The following is a 17532-nucleotide window of genomic DNA, read 5'->3' on the forward strand; positions in this document are numbered from 1 at the left end:
CATACACAACCTTCTGATATCTTTGCATTTTTATATTACTGCAAAATATTTTAAACTCAGAGGAAACAGAATAAATATATGAATGTTTATATATCTTCCAGCCAACATAAAAGTAAATAAAAATTATATGCAAAATGGGATCATTTCTGGACCCATCGCTCTCCCTTATTTTCAAAGTATAACTACTATTTTAAACTTGATATGAATGATTGACATGCATGCTTAATTCTTTAAAAAATAAGAGATGTATGCATATACATACAGTATTGTGGGTTTTTTTGAGAAATTTTTATAAAGAAAATCATAATGAATCCATTTTTGTAACATCATTTTCACGCAATATTTCTGTTTTGAGATATATTCATATTGATATTTTCCTCATATTTATCCTTTCACTGTATAAATATAAAAAGTTTATTTAACCATTATCCTCATATTTCATTTTTAGGTTGTTTTCAATTTTTTTAAAGCAGTATAAACCTCTCATCATTCAAGCTACAATTCTAAGATATGTTCGGTCCAGCAGAGATACTACTGCAATATTGTTGCCCACAATGGTAACCAATACAGCAATTTTATTGTAGTTTTTATATTTCCTATCATAGTGTATCACTTTATTACTGTGTTTCCTGGGGTGAACTTCCAGGGCTATGCTCCAAGTCCTTGTTCAGGGTTATGCTTCCAGAGGAACCCAAACTAAGATATGGGCTTTAGGAGGGTTACATGACATTAGTGTATTAATAGAGGAGAATTGCTCAATGAAAGGAAATATGGATCTAATTCTCTCTCAGGTTTGTGGCTGTGTGTGTACGTGTGTGTGTGTCTGCCTGTCTCTCTCTGAATGAAACACTAATTGTTCTACAATCATTTAATTAATAGTCCATCATTTTCCCCACTGACAGACTACATAGAAGTGCTATGTATGTATACAGTATTCTATATGAAGTAAGTGGTTAAAATTAAGTATCAATACGTGGAGGGTAAAATTTTATTCCTATTTTCATTTCTGAAAATGTATTTTCTTCTCTCTCATAAGTGATAATTTAGCTGTGATTGACTTCTGAAATTGCCATTTTTTTCAGAATAGTAAAATAGTATTTAGCTCTTAACTCACATTTTCTTTTTTTAAAATATTTTATTTAAATTCAATTTGCCAACATAGAGTATAAAGTGCTCATCTCATCAAAGTGCCCTCCTTAGTTCTCCTCACCCATTTACCCCATTCCCCCACCCACCTCCTCTTCTGCAACCCTTTGTTTCCCAGAGTTAATAGTCTCTCATGATTTATCTTCCTCTCTAATTTTTCCCCACTCAATTTCCTTCTTTTCCCTTATAGTCCCTTTCACTATTTCTATATTCCACATATGAGTAAAACCACAGGATAACTGTCTTTCTCCGATTGACTTATTTCACTCAGCATAATACCCTCCAGTTCCATCCATCTCCATGTGTATGGTAGATATTCATCCTTTTTGTTGGCTGAGTAATAAAGAACTTTAAATCTGGCCAGCTTCTTTCCTTTTTTGGTTTTGGAATCTTCTTGTTTTTAAGTCCTTTATTTCTCTTTATCTTTGATTAAATGAAATTTTAATGCATGCGGTGTGATATAATTTTATAGTATAGGCTAGTAACTATTTCAAGTACATTTTAATGCAAATATAATTATTTTTATAATTAGAAAATTCTCATCAATAATATCTTTTTTTAAGATTTTATATATTTATTTATGAGAGACACAGAAAGAGAGGCAGAGACACAGGCAGAGGGAGAAGCAGGCTCCATGCAGGGAGCCTGATGTGGGACTCGATCCCGGGTCTCCAGGATTAGGCCCTGGGCTGAAGGCGGCTCTAAACCGCTGAGCTACATGGGCTGCCCCCATATCTTTAATATAGCTCCTTCACCCTATTTTCCAATTTCTTCTTTTAAAAATTCTTCAAAAAATACTTATTTTTCACTTATGCTCAAATGATGTAAATATTCAACAACCTTTCATTGTTTTACTCTTTTTTTACTATATTTTTAGTGAATTATTCAGTATTATTTGGAAATTTTTTGTAGCTATTTCTTAGGTTCCCACTTTATTGTATTTGTATTCAACAATTGTAAAGTTTGACTACAGTAATTCTTACATGATTTTATATTTTTTAGTTGGTTGTTTCTTTTTACTCAGTTATTATAGTATCTGTTTAAAATTTTTAATCTTTTGTTTTTGAAGGTGATAGATATAAACATTTGAATAGTTCTTCATTTTCCTTTTAGTCTATTTCACTCAGAAAAGTGTTTTTTGTATATTTATTATGTTGTACTGGGCACAATAGTTTTTCCCTTTTTAAAAATTTATTTATTTATTTGAGAAAGAGAGTGGAGGGAGGTTTAGAGGGAGAGAATCTTCAAGCAGACTCATTGCTAAGCACAGAGCCCTACGTGAGGCTTGACCCCACAAGCCATCAGATCATGACCTGAGCTGAAAGCAGGAGTCAGACACTTAGCCAACTGAGCCACCCAGGCTCCCCAGGTTCTTACCTTTTTAATCACTGAGTAATATTTCCTTGGGTAAATATACCCTGAGGTGTTTATCCATTGTCCAGTGAAAGTGTATTTGGATTGTTTCCCCTTTGGCAGTATTGGGAATAAAGTTGCCATGAACATTTAAATGCTGGCTTTTTCTGTGTATAAATGCTTCCATTTCTCTCGGGGTAATGACCAGAAGTAGAATATTTAGGGCACAGGATAGATGTGACCAAATGTATATTTAACATTATAACACTTTTTACCCTCACCATCAACTTAAGAGGTTCCTGGTTGCTCTCTATTTATAATGTCACTACATCATACTATCAATCTAGTGAGGCAGGGAAAGGCATTGCATTAGGAGTTAATATTTATTTGCCTTATGATTAAACTTTCTAGGCATGTTTTACTGTTTATTGGATATTACATTTCTTTCTTTGTGAGTATATATGCAAATTTTTACCCACTCTTTTATGTTTTTTTAAATTTCTTGATAACTAAATCATAGGAGGTCCTTATATAGACCAGTTATACATATTGTAAATATTTTTTCCCTGTCTGTGGTTCCCTTTAAATTTTTTGATAATTTTTAATGGAATAAAAGTGTTTAAGAAATCTTTTCCTTTTTCAACATCTCAAATATATTATCTTATTATTTCTTCTAGAGCACTTATCATTTGAATTTCAATAATTAGATTAAGAGCGTGGATTTATCTCAAGAAATGTTCAGATTCTGCCTATAATTTGAAGTCAGAACAAATAAAGTTGACCAATAGCTTTGATGTGGATTGCTAGAAAAAGAGAGGTCAAGGAAGAGTCCATGCTGTATTTTTCTTAGGACACTAGAAATTGAATAGTGATGGTCAGTAATGAAGATATGTTATGTGTATGTGTACAAGAGTGTTATGTGCATTTAGGAACTTTGGCAATAATAGACTTTTATTTATAAGTGAAGTTAAAAAGTGACTGGAAAATATCAAGTGGAAAAATGATTAAACAGGAAATATTCAATTTTATTTTGTTTTAAATCTTCTTTCTTTACTCTTAATGGTCTTTTATGATAACATTTTATGATAACAAAAATTATATATGTTCAACATTAAACATTTTATACAATTAAAAAATTTCCATAAAAATAAATTTCACAGTCTAGGGATAAATCATTTAAAATCTGGTCAATTTGTGAAATTCGATTTTCCTAATGTTTTACATACTACATATAATTTTATGGCTCGCAATTTTTTTCACTTGACACTAAATCATGAAGAGAGTCCAATGAAAGAAAGTAAGCTATCTAAAAATAAATCATTAAAGATTATATATATTATTCACATTTAGCATAGCTATAAACAAAAGGAAAGGAAAGAAAGAAAGAAAGGAAAGAAAGAAAGAAAGAAAGAAAGAAAGAAAGAAAGAAAGAAAGAAAGAAAGAAAGAAAGAAAAGAAAGAAAGATATCAAACGGTAGAATCACACTAGCTGGCTTGGGATCCAGGCTGCAGTTCTTACTAGTAGTGTGACCTTGGGCAATGTATTTCATGTCTGCATGTCTCACTCTCCTCACCTGTTAGAGTATAAAAATAACACCTGAGCCATAGGATTGCTGTGATAATGAAACCAAATAATATATGTAAAGTGTTCAAAACTGCCTGGTACACAGTGAGAGCTTTAGAAGCATTAAGCTATTGTATGATTCTGAATAATTTATTTGTTTATTTATTATTAGTTCAACATTTAAGGTCATACTGATTTCAAATACTACTGTTTTGATACCCATACTTAAATTTGTGGATACCTCCCCTTTGTCTTCAAAATGCATCATTGTGCTTTGAGGATATTAGAGTGTCTACTTCAGTTTGAACTAAAAGTACAGTAGGAAAAATTTTCCAATTGAATTTGGGAATAATGTGAATGCAATAATGTTCTGTCCCGTACAAAAAAATCAAGACTTTCAGGCAATGAAAAGAATAATCATTTACCATATACTAGTCCTGCTGTGTGTCAAGTACAGTGTTGACATTTTGGTCATATTCTCTTTTCCTCCTAACATATATAATTTACCTCTATCTTATACATGAGAAATCCCTTAGTGTCACAGAGCTAGTTATTCTAATTAAATATCAAATTATTTACCTTACAAAATAAGTGGTGCATGATCTGATATAGGGTCACTACCAGTTTTGGTTCCTACTCCGATCTCTAACTAACTGCTCTACTTTACATATGAATCTGCAAAAATAAGATTTTAGCAAATCTTCCTGGACATCCTCATGTTTTCTCTTCTTGAAATACTTTTGTGTACTACGCTAGGAAAGTAGTCATTGGAACTGCATGCTAATTATAACCTTATACCTGAACATGTATTCTCTGCCTGAATAGAAATAATTCCTTCCTATTCAGAGACTCAACAGTATTTTGTAGATCTATATTTTCACCCCAAATATATTTCATTGCAGAGATTCTATGTTTTCTATGCAAACACACAAGCTACTTTTGCAGGCAAATTACTTTTATAGCCAAAGTGTACGAATAGTACAATAAATAAGAAATTGTTCTGAAAAGAAGGAGAGCGAGAGATGTTTGATATGACCAAAGCGTATCCCTCATTGGCTTCTGAATGAACAGTGCTTCCACAAACCATCTACAGAATACTTTTAGTGAGATTGTTATGTATCTGGTTTAAAGATATTGAATTTCTAGTATCTCTAAAAATTCATTTTAGTTCTGTTCAGTGCCCTGGCTTCCTGCCATTACTTATACTTCTCTGTTTCTAATTTCTTCTGATGTTGTCCTTTGACCAATTTTTTTTTCATGTGCTGGCCCCTGACCTGCTACACACTGGTTCTATGGCATGCTCATCACATTGGGGACTTAACTCCTTTCCTTCTTTAACTAAAGTAATCCACTAATTCAATCAATAAAACCATTAAGTAAAAAGGTGTTTATACTTTGAGAGTAAATGAAATGGAGTACTAAAGTGAGAAGACAGGGGCCTGGGGGCAAAAGCTATAGTAGGACACAGCAAAGCAATCCAACAGAGAATTGGAGGAGAGAGGAAAAGAAAGAAAATGAATAACAGAAAAAAAAGGAGGAAGAAGAAGAGGAAGAGAAGGAAAAGGAAAAGGAGAGAGAGACGGAGAAGGAAGAGGGAATACCTGGCACTCATAGTGGAAATGGAAAAATGTCTTCTTCTTTTTTTTTTTTTTTTGGAAAAATGTCTTCTGCAACTCACCCCTCAGATCTCTGGGAACCATGAACATATTTATGTTCATCTTCATAAAAATAATATGGAACAGTTGCTCATGCACCTTGATATTTAGAGTTCATAGCTTCTGTTCTCACTGCCTGAATGGCTGATGCACAAAAAATGGCACCCTTCCAAGTAAGTGATGATGGCCTTACCTCATTTTCCCTTTCTAAGGCCTCTTCTCATTCCTCAGATGCATACATGTTAACATTTAATTCCCTGGCTAAAAACTGGATATGTTCAGCCATTATTTACTTCTGGCTAAATATTCTGAGCACCCTTTCATGAATCTGCTTGGTTCTGACTCCATAGATGACAGGGTTGAGCATTGGTGGAATCACTACATACAGATTGGCCAGAAGGATATGGATGTAGTGGGGAACATTTTGGCCAAAACGATGTGTCAAAAAAGAGAAGAGGGCTGGGGTGTAAAAAGCCAAAATTACACAGACATGGGAGCCACAGGTGCTGAGAGACTTGAGCCTGGCCTCATGGGAGGGGAAATGGAAAACGGCACAGAGAATCTGGACATAGGACAGAGAAATGGCCATGATGTCAAGCCCCAGGATTGCTATGGTCCCCAGACCATATATAATATTGATTCTGATACTTGCACAGGCCAGACGGGCAAGACCCATATGCTCACAGTATGTGTGTGAGATGACATGATGTTCACAAAAGGGCAGTCTCAAGATGAGGAATACAAAGGGGAGTACAATGAAAAAAGATCTCCCAACCACCCCAAAACCAATAAGAGATACTACTTTGTTAGTAAGGATTGTGTTATAACGAAGAGGGTTACAGATAGCTACATAACGGTCATAAGCCATGGCAAGAAGGACTCCTGATTCCATGCCAGTAAAAATGTGAATGAAAAACATCTGAGCAAGGCAGTCATCAAAAGTGATCTCCCTGAGGCCGAACCAGAATATGCCCAGCATCTTAGGGATAGTGGTTGTGGACAGTCCCAGGTCAATGGTAGCCAGTATTGCTAGAAAGTAAAACATGGGCTGGTGGAGGCTGTGCTCAGTCTGGATGATGAACAAGATGGTGAAGTTTCCTATGAGTGCAATCAGATACATGGCACAAAAGGGAAAGCCAATCCAGATGTGGACTGTTTCTAGTCCTGGGATTCCCACCAGCAAGAAGGAGGAGGGGTGGAGCTGAGTTTGATTGGAAAGAGACATCTTGCTTTTGATTTCATATGAATGTGCCATTGCAGATGTGTGCTGATCCATATTGGAAGGTACCAATCAGTTATGATGATGTTTATGTTACTGCAAAAAAACAAAAACCAAAACAAAAGTGGATATCTTATCTGTTTATCCCATTATCAAAAATCTCATCAATAGTTTTGCTGCAAGAATAACTGAAAACCTCTATCCTAAAACTTTTTTTATCTTAAAATGTTTATAACTAGAATTTAGTTGCTGAAAGCTGGATCAATTTTATTACTCAAATATTTGTTTCATAAGGCATTTCACTTATTCTATTCAAGACCTTGTTTTATTGTATATGTTTATATATCTACTTATTTACATATATATGCATACATATACACACATACAATGAGGAAATTAGTGAATTAATGAATGAATAAAGATAATACACACATATACATATGAATGCATATATGTAAGCATACATACTCACTACCCTCCATATAGTTTATTTCTGTCCCTTTTTCACATAGCTATGATGTAAACCAGGATCATGATTTCTTAGTTGCTTACTAACCTCTTTGAGTTTGTCCCATATGCATTAATGACACTTAATGGTTGCTTGTGGATTAAATATCCTAACCAAAAACACATGTAACATTCACACACACATACACATACAAAACTGTTTCTCCTTTGTGGTTGTATTTAAATTTCCAAAAGAGCTCTAGAGATTACTGAAAACCACATGCTAGGAGGAAATGTTTAAATTCATCATCTTTGAATGATGATCCTCAGAGGTTTTAACATACTGATATCCAAAGTGGGTTACATGCCAACTAAGATGGTACATAGAATGTTAATAACGTATTATTTACCTCATTCATGAATGTTAGTGACCAACTAGTGTCTTAAAAAGACTTACCAACTGGGCCACCTAGGTGACCTGATATTTTTTTCAAGATTTTATTTATTTATTTGATAGAGAGAGAGAGAGAGAGAGAGCACAAGCAGTGGGGAGAGGGAGAAGCATGCTCCCTGCTGAGCAGGGAACTCAATACGGGACTAGATCCCAGGACCATGAGATCATGGCCTGAGCCAAAGGCAGACATCCAAGTGACTGAGCCACCCAGGTGCTCTAAGTGTTCCATTCTTGATTTCAGCTCAGGTCATGATCTCAGGATCAAGAAATCATGCCCCATGTCAGGCTGCACTGGGCTTGGAGCCTGCTTAAGATTTTCTCCTTCTCACTCTATCCTTCCCACCACTGCTTGTACTCTCCATCTCTCTCTCTCAAAAACAAACAAACAAACAAAAACAAAACATCAATCAACCTAAGTACTAAGGAGGATACCACATGGAGAAAATATAAATTACACTGGACTATGAGGAACAGTCTATATCTCATAATGACCAATCTATTTGTAACTAGTAAAATGTTGTAAATCTCAAGGGAGTCTTTCTGGTACTCCCACTATTATAGTGGAAAGCAGATAAAGCAAATATTCTCTCATCCAGTATTTGGTGATTTATAATTCTGTTATGTTAAAGGCAAAGTAAAAGTGACAGAATTTGTTGAAATGGATAAATGTTGGCCTTTACTTAAGCCAAAAATACCCAGCCAAATAGAGGAGAGTGCCCATATCAATGGAAAGGTCTCATTTAAATGCTTAAGTGCAGGGGTGCCTGGGTGGTGCAGTTAGTTAAGCATCCAACTCTTGGTTTCAGCTTAGGCCCTAATGTCAGAATAGTTTTTTATTTTTTTAATATTTTATTTATTTACTCATGAGACACAGAGAGAGACAGACAGAGATATAGGCAGAGGGAGAATCAGGTTCCATGCAGGGAGCCTGATGTGGAACTCCATCCTGGATCCCTGGGATCATGCCCTGAGCCAAAGGCAGATGCTCAACCACTGAGCCACCCAGGTGTCACAACTGATGTCAGAGTTGTGAGATTGAGCTCCACATTGGGGTCCATGCTCAGGGCAGAGTCTACTTGATATTCTCTCTCCCTCTGCCCCTCCTGCTCGTGCTCTCTCTCTCTCAAATAAATAAATCTTTAAATAAATAAATAAGTTCTTAAGTGCAAAAGCCTTGGGTAGTCTGAGAAATGTTTTAATCCAGAAATACAGTGAGAAAGGGGAAGGCAGGAAAATACTAGAAAGTAGGTATTATATAGTGGTTTTACTATATATAAAGTGGTTTCAGTTGAGCCTCTTCATTTTAACACATTTTCGAGCATGTCCCATGGCTTCAGAATGTGTCCTTCCTGTCAAGAACATGGAGTGTTAAGACAGGAGGCTAGGGGTAGGGTGATAAATATTACTACAATGGCATTTATATTACAATATATAACTGTTAGTAAAGTAAAAGTTGTACACCTTAAATTTATTTATACACTGTTGATATCAAACTTATTCAATAAAAAAAGACGGGTTGCTAGAGAACTAAGAGATAATCATTTTGGGGCAACAAAAAGTTACAGATGTGACAACAAAATCTTTTTGTCAGATAAGTCTTTGGTTAAATCTCAAATATCATCTTTATTTAACTTAATAAATGTGTATACAAGGTTGTAAGATGTGAACAATGAGCTATTCTTATGTTTCTCTATACATACATAAAAGTTGTGGTGACAGTTTGCTTACATTTTGCATATGGTAAAATCAATACAAGTAGTGGTTACAAAAATTATTGTGAAGGGATTGGTTTTTCTCCTGGCTGTTAAGGAAAATCTAAATTATTCTAATAATAATAAATATATTTGTAAAAATTGATCTTCCATCTCTCATAGGTATATTTTAGAGTGGCTGACAATAACGTTTTAAAAACTAAGAGAAAAGCAATACAAAAAGCCTCAGATGTTGATTAAGGTAGTCAGAAAAAGAGAAGAAATAAAATTTCCTGAAAATTCAGAGAGTGAGGAAGAAATACTGATAGGATAATCTCTCCTTTATATACCTATTTTCTTTGGAATTATCATTTTACAAAATTATGTGAAATTATATTTACCTGTTGTGTTAGTCTAATGTATAGGCAGCCCTTTAATGTTAAAGAAACCCTCTCTTACTTATATCTGTATATATAAAACCTAGTATTGAGCCTGACATATCAGTTAAGAGAATGTTAAATATATATTTTAAGGGAGCTCTTTAAACTGAAGTATAATAAACATGCAGTGTTATATTAGCGTCATGTGTACAATACAGTGATTCAACAATAACAATTCTATACATTACTTAGTGCTCATCACAGCCACTTCACCCCTCCTATTTCACCCATTTATCCCTCTCGTCTTCCCTTTGGCAACCACCAGTTTGTTTGCTGTATTTAAGTCTTTTTGTCTTGTCCTCTTTTTGTTATCTTGTTTCTTAAATTCCACATCTGAGTGAGATCATATGGTATTTGCCTTTCTCAGTCTTATTTCTTTCACTAAGCATTATATTCTCTAGCTCCATCCATGTCATTGTATATGGCAAAGATGTAATTTTTTCTTGTCTGAGTAATATTCCATATGTAATATATATACATATATACAGATACAGTGTGTGTGTATATATATATATATATATATTATACACCCACTCACCACATCTTTTTATCCATTCATCTATTGCAGGACACTCGGGTTGCTTCCCTATCTTGGCTATTATAAATAATGCTGCAATAAACATAGAGTACATATATCTTTTCAAATTAGTGTTTTTACTTTCTTTGGGTAAATATCCAGTGTGGAATTATTGGATCATATAGTAATACTATTTTTTTGAGGAACCTCTGTACTATTTTTCACAGTGGCTCCATCAACTTGTGTTCCCACCAGTAGGGCATGAAGGTTCTTTTTTCCTCACATACTTGCTAACACTTGTTATTTCCTGTCTTTTTGATTTGAGCTATTCTGAAAAGTATAAGATGGTATCTCATTGCGATTTTGTTTGCATTTCCCTGATGATTAGTGATGTTGAGAGTCTATGAGCCATTTGTATGTCTTCTTTGGGAAAATGTCTATTCAGATCCTCAGGCCATTTTCAATTGGATTATTTGTGGTTTTTTTTTTTTTTTTTTTTTGCTGCTGAGTTGTATAAGTTCTTTATATATTTTGGATATTAACCCCTTCTCAGATATACCATTTGCAAATACCTTTTTCCATTACACAGTGAAAGAAACCATCAATGAAACAACAAAGCAACCTACTGAATTAGAAAAGATATGTGGTATTCTTTTTTTTAGTAATAAACTTAAAGTTGTCCAATACAGAGACAATTGTAACTGTGATCTTTGTGTTCTGTTATTTAAATAGCTAATAAAATGTAAGTACTCTGTAAGATTTCTTTCATAAAAATATAATGAAATATAGCTTAAATCATATAGGATATTTCCTAAAAAGAGTCTTAAGTCTTGAGTGATGGAGATATTCAGTGAAGTGAACCCAAGGGTTTCTGTCTATCATAGGAAGTTTAGCTTCTAAAGTAGGGAAATCTTTGTGGTTGCATAAAATTGTCACTGTTGCTTAAGGGAACAAACTTACAAGGAGCAGTAATTAAGCCCTAAAGATCTAATGCAGTGTAGTGAATATAGACAATACTGTATAAATATCATAAGATTTGCTAAGAGACTAGGACTTCATTGTTTCAACCAGTAAAAAAGGATAATTATGTAATATGATAAACGTGTTAATTATCTCCGTAATGACAATCATATGACACTATATAAATGTGACAAATTAACATGTTGTACACCTAAATCTATATGATGCTACATATAAGATATATTCCAATTTTCAAAAAATGGTCTATCTTTCTGACACAAAATGTATGCCCATCAAAGGAACTACAACCTAAAAATCTTGAACCCTAGGAGATGGTGCCATATGCCAATGTTATACAAGGAAATACATTAACAAAACCTTGTGACTTCTACAGATATGCCATGTTTTTTTCTAGTGTCCACACGTGCTACGAACTGTTTATTCAACACATACTCTTACTGAGCATGAGGTCAAGCCTTAATCTGCACTGCACAAAGCAGTGCTCAGAAACACAGTAGACTCTTCCTACTGTTACTTTCTATATGTCTTTTACTTGTGATTACCCTATACTTGAAGTGTGAGAGAACACATGTAGGGTTTGTTTGGTTTTCTTGCACCTTATCCTGATAGGAAACAATGGACAAATCTTTCTAGATTAAGACATCTGATCTTATAATGATTGAAAAAATAAAAATGCAAACAAGAGTTAGTGATATTTTTGTTATTACGTATACATATAGAACTTCCTTTGTGCCATACACCTAATCTCAGCCCCTCTGTTCTCCTCAGCTTTATGACACTTCTATCTTTTCTCCTTTCTTCCCCTCTGCTCTGGCTACCATCCTGCCCATGGGCTGGGGAAGGGTGTAGCCCACTCACCAAACTGTGCACCATAAGCGATTCTGAGCCTGTCTTGATCTCTCTATTTTCATATGTAACCAAATAAGAAATAGAGTTATATCCTTCATGTGATGCTCCCCAAAGGATAGCCTCCAACGGAAACTCTCTAGGGCCTTATCTGTGAAGGACAGGAGGGCCTTGAGGTCCCTGTTTTGAGCCAAGTCCTACACTAGGTAGAAAAATCCACTAGGGAGTTCTGCTCTTCTCTACGGATAAAGATGCCAACTATCCAGAATCAGTGATGTGCCCCTGAGCCTGTGAACCAAATATAGTCACTGCCTGGAAGATTGGCCATCACCACTATGATACTTCTAACACTCTAGAAATCAGTTCTAATGTGATAAAGCTCAAGCAGAATGGATTCTAATTGCAAGCTCATCCGCTTACTGACTGTGTGATATTGAACAAGCTACTTATTCTCATTAACGTCTAATATTCTTTAAAAACATGACTTTCTTTATTTATTCATGAGGGACACAGAACGAGAAGCAGAGACATAGGCAGAGGGAGAAGCAGGCTCCCTGTGGGGAGCCTGATGCAGGACTCAATCCCAGGACCCCATGATCAGGATCTGAGCCAAAGGCAGGTGCTCAACCAATGAACCACCCAGGTGCCTCTCTAATATTCTTTTTATATGGAAAAGAGGAAATAAAATAGCATCTTTTTCATATGTTTTACGTGAAGTAACATGTAGTTTGCCTGATAGGATGTCTTTTACACAATAAGTATTTAATGAATGTTAATAACAACTAGAAAATTCCACTAACTTTGGGGTGCTCCCTATTCACTTTATTACAAATAAATTCCCTCATGTTTCTTCACAGAGCCAAAACAGACTCAAGCTCCCACATGCATCTCAAGGTCCCAGCACGTCATTCCCTATTGCCCTTCATTTAGCGTTCACTTTCTTACACTTCTCATGAGGGCCTTCCTAATCTCCAGTATCCAACAAATGTATCATAAGTCATTGCAGACTTCTCCAAAGTGTTTGCATTTAACAATTCTTGTGATGAAATATCTTGAATATGGGAAGTCATTTAAGTAAACTGTGCACTTGGGCTTCAGCACAAATAAGACATGAATTAAAATGGAGGCATGCTCTGTACTCCTGTCTCATTTCCTCAGCAGGTAGAAATACTACTGTCCCAACTTTAGTGTTTATTGTTAGCATATTTTTTATAACTTTCTTACACACGCAAAAGTTCATAAACAAGTGAGAATCATTCCGTGGCATGGACAAGGTCTTTGTTAATATTCTCTAGATGCCATATTCCAGTAAAATATTGTTCCAACTGGCAAAGCAATCTAAAGAAAATCTGATTCATCCTCTTAATTATCTTATGCAAGAGTTGACAAGCATTCTTAAAGAAAAGTGACCATAAATGCCAAACTTTCTTTTTAGATTCCTTTTTTTTACCCTGCTCTGATAATTCCTTGACAACCGCAAGACCTCTCTGATTCCTTCAAATGCAACACTAATTTCATACATGTGATACTGCTGTTTCAGTTATTCCAAAATAGTGTTTACCAAATTATGTGTTCACCGCCAGAAGAACCAGAAATTTTCAAATCCTATGATTTTTTTTTAAAAAAAAATCCTTTTTTTAAAATCCTTTTTATTTTAAGTAGACTTTTAAAAATGTTTGATCTCAGAAAAATTGAAAGGTAGTACAGAGTTCCTATGCAACCTTCACTGTTTCCCCTGTTATTAACAATGTACACTAGTACATTTTTTGTTATTTAAATTCAATTAGCCAACATATAGTACATCATTAGTTTCAGATGTAGAGTTTAGTACTCATCAATTGCATATAACACTCAGTGCTCATCACATCAAGTCTCCTTCTTGATGCCCATCATCCAGTTACTGCATCTCTCCACCTCCCCTCTAGCAACTTTCAGTTTGTTTTCTATTGTTAAGAGTCTCTTGTGGTTTGTCTCCCTCTCTGACTTCTTCCCCCCATTCAGCTTTTCCTCCCTTGCCCTATGATTCTCTACACTGCTTCTTATAGTTTTCAAATGAATGAAACCATATAATTGTCTTTCTCTGATTGATTTACTGCGCTCAGCATAATACCTTCCAGTTCTATCCATGTAGAGTACATTTTTTAAAAAAATGAAGAGAGAGGGTGTGTAGAAAACAAACATGACTGTAGCATGAGAGCTATAATTGCTCAGTGTCTTGTGATGGGCATTTTGCAATTTGAGATGGAATACAACCCAGAGGATGTAGCCATAGGAGATTCCCAGCAGTACCAGGATGAGGACAAGGAAAAAAGTGGCTAAGAGATCACAGATAGCATTGATTTGAAAATTGGCATAAGCCAACTTGGCAATGCTCATGTGCTCACTGTTTTCTGGGCAATATTGTGGGCATCACAAAAGGCAGACACTGGATTAGGTAGATTGGGGACAGTGTGAGCATAACTGCACTCAGTGCAATAAACTATCACTATGATTGTGTAGTGGAGTGGTGCACAGAAGGCCACTGAATGGTCAAAAGTCATTGCAGAAGTCCTGAAGACACCATTCCTGTGTATGAGAAACATCTGGGCCCCAGAGTCCCAAAGCCAATCTCTTGAGTGTTCAACCAAAAGATATGTGGTGCCAAGGATGTGGAGAAAGCCAAATATAGAACCAGAAATAATATAGGGGTCACAAGGATTCTGTCTGCCTGTATCACTATTTAAATTGTTACATTCAAATAAGAACTAAAATCTAAATACAACAGAAGAGCAAGGAAATCCAGGCATTGGTAGTCTCAAGCCCTGGCATGCCTAAAAGAAAAAGTAAGAATGATGGATTGATGGGGAATTCTGAATTTGGCTGGAATATGAGGAGATCCAATTCATTCCTAGAAAGAAAAAAAAATGTTGGCAAATTGAACACCAATAAAAAATAAAATTATTACTAAAAAAAAGAAAGAAAAAAAAACATAATGCTTTCAGATGATTAGTTCATAGTAGAGTACAAGAGAAGGCAGTGATATTGTTTCTTATCTGTATTGGCCTATCGGAGAGAGAAAAGGGAAAGTTTCTGACACTGGACACAGCTTGAATCTAAGGAACAAAAGTTTTATGGCAAGTAATTGCAGAGCCAATGCCAAGGAATAATAGAACATCCTCTGTAGTTCTGAACCAAAATAATCTATATTCTGCTACTTTTTTATTAGCAAAGATTAGTGTCTGGATTAATATAAAATGTAAGGCCTTCCCAAATTGAGCATGTTAAGGACAAACCTAAACAAACCATTAAGGCAGAGAAAGACAGATGTGGGTCTCTGAACAGAGCTGCACTAACATAAAGAACCATCATATACCAACGGACTAAAGTGTGTTTCATTTGATACTAATTTTCACATGACTTCAAATTCAGAAATTCATCTCTAAAATCAATAGATATCCTCATGAAATTATTAAACAAACACTTGTAGATAAATACCATCAAACAAATGTTAAACTGAACTAGGCACAAGAGGATTTGACCCATAATAAATAATCTCAGAGCCAAAATACTTGTTATTACAGCAATGTGCATCCCTTTGTTACTGGGATGATGGAAGAACACAAGGTAACAAGGAAGACTTCAGGTGTTTCCCTGTATACCAGGAGGATATACAAGAAAGACAATGATGGGAGTTGGTGAAAGTAGGAAGTTTGAGGGAAGTACTGATTGTGGACATAGCTCACCCAAGGACATTCTTTGTCCTTACCCCAGCAATATACATAGGACACTGTCCCTAGTTTCTGATAATTCCTTTTCTAACAGAAAATCAGAAATAGAGAAAATACAGGAAAACTGGAGAGTGGAAAAAAGTTCTATTTTTAACTTTTTGAGGAGCCTTCATACTATTTTCCAGAGTGGCTGCACCAGTTTACATTCCCACCCACAGTGTGTTACATTCCCACCCCCTTTTTCTGCATCCTCACCAATACCTGTTGTTTCCTAGGTTGTTAATTTTAGCCATCCTGACTGTTGTGAGGTGACACCTCATGATGATTTTGATTTGTATTTCCTTATGATAAGTGATGTTGAGCATCTTTTCATGGGTCTGTTAGCCATCTGGATATCTTCTTTGGAAAAAATGTGTGTTCATGTCTTCTACCCATTTCTTAACCAGATTATTTGTCTTTTGGGTATTGAGTTTGATAGGTTCTTTATAGATTTTTGGATACTAACTCTTTATCAGACATGTCATTCACAAATATCTTCTCTCATTCCAAAGGTTCCCTCTTAATTTTGTTGATTGTTTCCTTCACTGTGCAAAAGCTTTCCATCTTGATGAAGTCCCAATACTACCTTTTTGCTTTTGTTTCCCTTGCCTCCAGAGACATGTCTAGTATGAAGTTACTTTGGCTGAAGTCAAAGAGGTTACTGCCTATATTGTCCTCTAGGATTTAGGTCGTTTTCTGACTTACATCAAGGTCTTTCATCCATTTTGACTTTATTTTTGTGTATGGTATAAGGAAGTGGTCCAGTTTCATTCTTCTGTATCTCACTGTCCAATTTTTTCAACAACATTTGGTGAAGAGACTGTCTTTTTTTCCACTGGATACTCTTTCCTACTTTGTTGAAGATTAGCAGACCATACAGTTTTGAGTCATTTCTGGGTTCTCTGTTCTGTTCTATTGAAATATATGTCTGTTTTTGTGACGATACCACACTGTCTTGATGACTACAGCCTTGTAATATAGCTTAAAGTCTGGAATTATGATGCCTCCAGCTTTTCTTTTCTTTTTCAATGCACAGTCTTGCTGATAAACGATTACATGTCCCCTTCAGGAAGACCAGTGTATAAGTGGCTGTTCAGTAAGATCCTTCTTCAGGGGGAGATAGCCTCCATTTCAGTGGGCTCCACGTTTCAGAGTTGTGTCAAGATTGAATTCAGGAAACACAGCAGAAATTCCTGACCTCGTTCCAGACCTGCAGAAAGTAGCCCAAAAGGAACTTCTCCTGGCTTACCAGATTCTCCTCAGGAATATATTTCCCACAGCCTTCTTGAGGAGAGTGTTTTCTAGGGCCTCTAAGGCAGAGTTATAGGCTGGTTGAGCAGGCATGTAGAATAAATCCACTCTAACATTCTGTGTTCCTGGAAGTCTTCGGGAACTTTCCTTTATGGTTTTCTTCAGGGTAATTCTGGCATTTCATTTTACTGAAGACCATCTTTGAGTATAAGTTTCATTCTA

The 17532-nt window shown here is 35.4% G+C and overlaps 1 protein-coding gene and 1 pseudogene across 1 annotated transcript; both read right to left on the reverse strand.

The window, feature by feature from the left end:
- Window positions 1-6007: 6007 nt before the first annotated feature.
- Window positions 6008-6949, reverse strand: LOC112912120 (olfactory receptor 52E2-like). Its single transcript, XM_025988858.2, has one exon. It carries the CDS (start codon window positions 6941-6943, stop codon window positions 6008-6010), a length of 936 nt encoding a protein of 311 aa, XP_025844643.2. The 5' UTR covers window positions 6944-6949.
- Window positions 6950-9122: 2173 nt separating this feature from the next.
- LOC140594367 (olfactory receptor 52J3-like) lies at window positions 9123-15238 on the reverse strand (annotated as a pseudogene).
- Between the last annotated feature and the right edge of the window lie 2294 nt (window positions 15239-17532).

This window comes from Vulpes vulpes, chromosome 11 (assembly GCF_048418805.1).
Source record: "Vulpes vulpes isolate BD-2025 chromosome 11, VulVul3, whole genome shotgun sequence".
NCBI classification, from domain to species: Eukaryota; Metazoa; Chordata; class Mammalia; order Carnivora; family Canidae; genus Vulpes; species Vulpes vulpes.

Excerpts from the sequence above, each read along its gene's own strand:
- LOC112912120 (XM_025988858.2), bottom strand. The coding sequence starts at position 6,943 with ATGTCTCTTTCCAATCAAACTCAGCTCCACCCCTCCTCCTTCTTGCTG.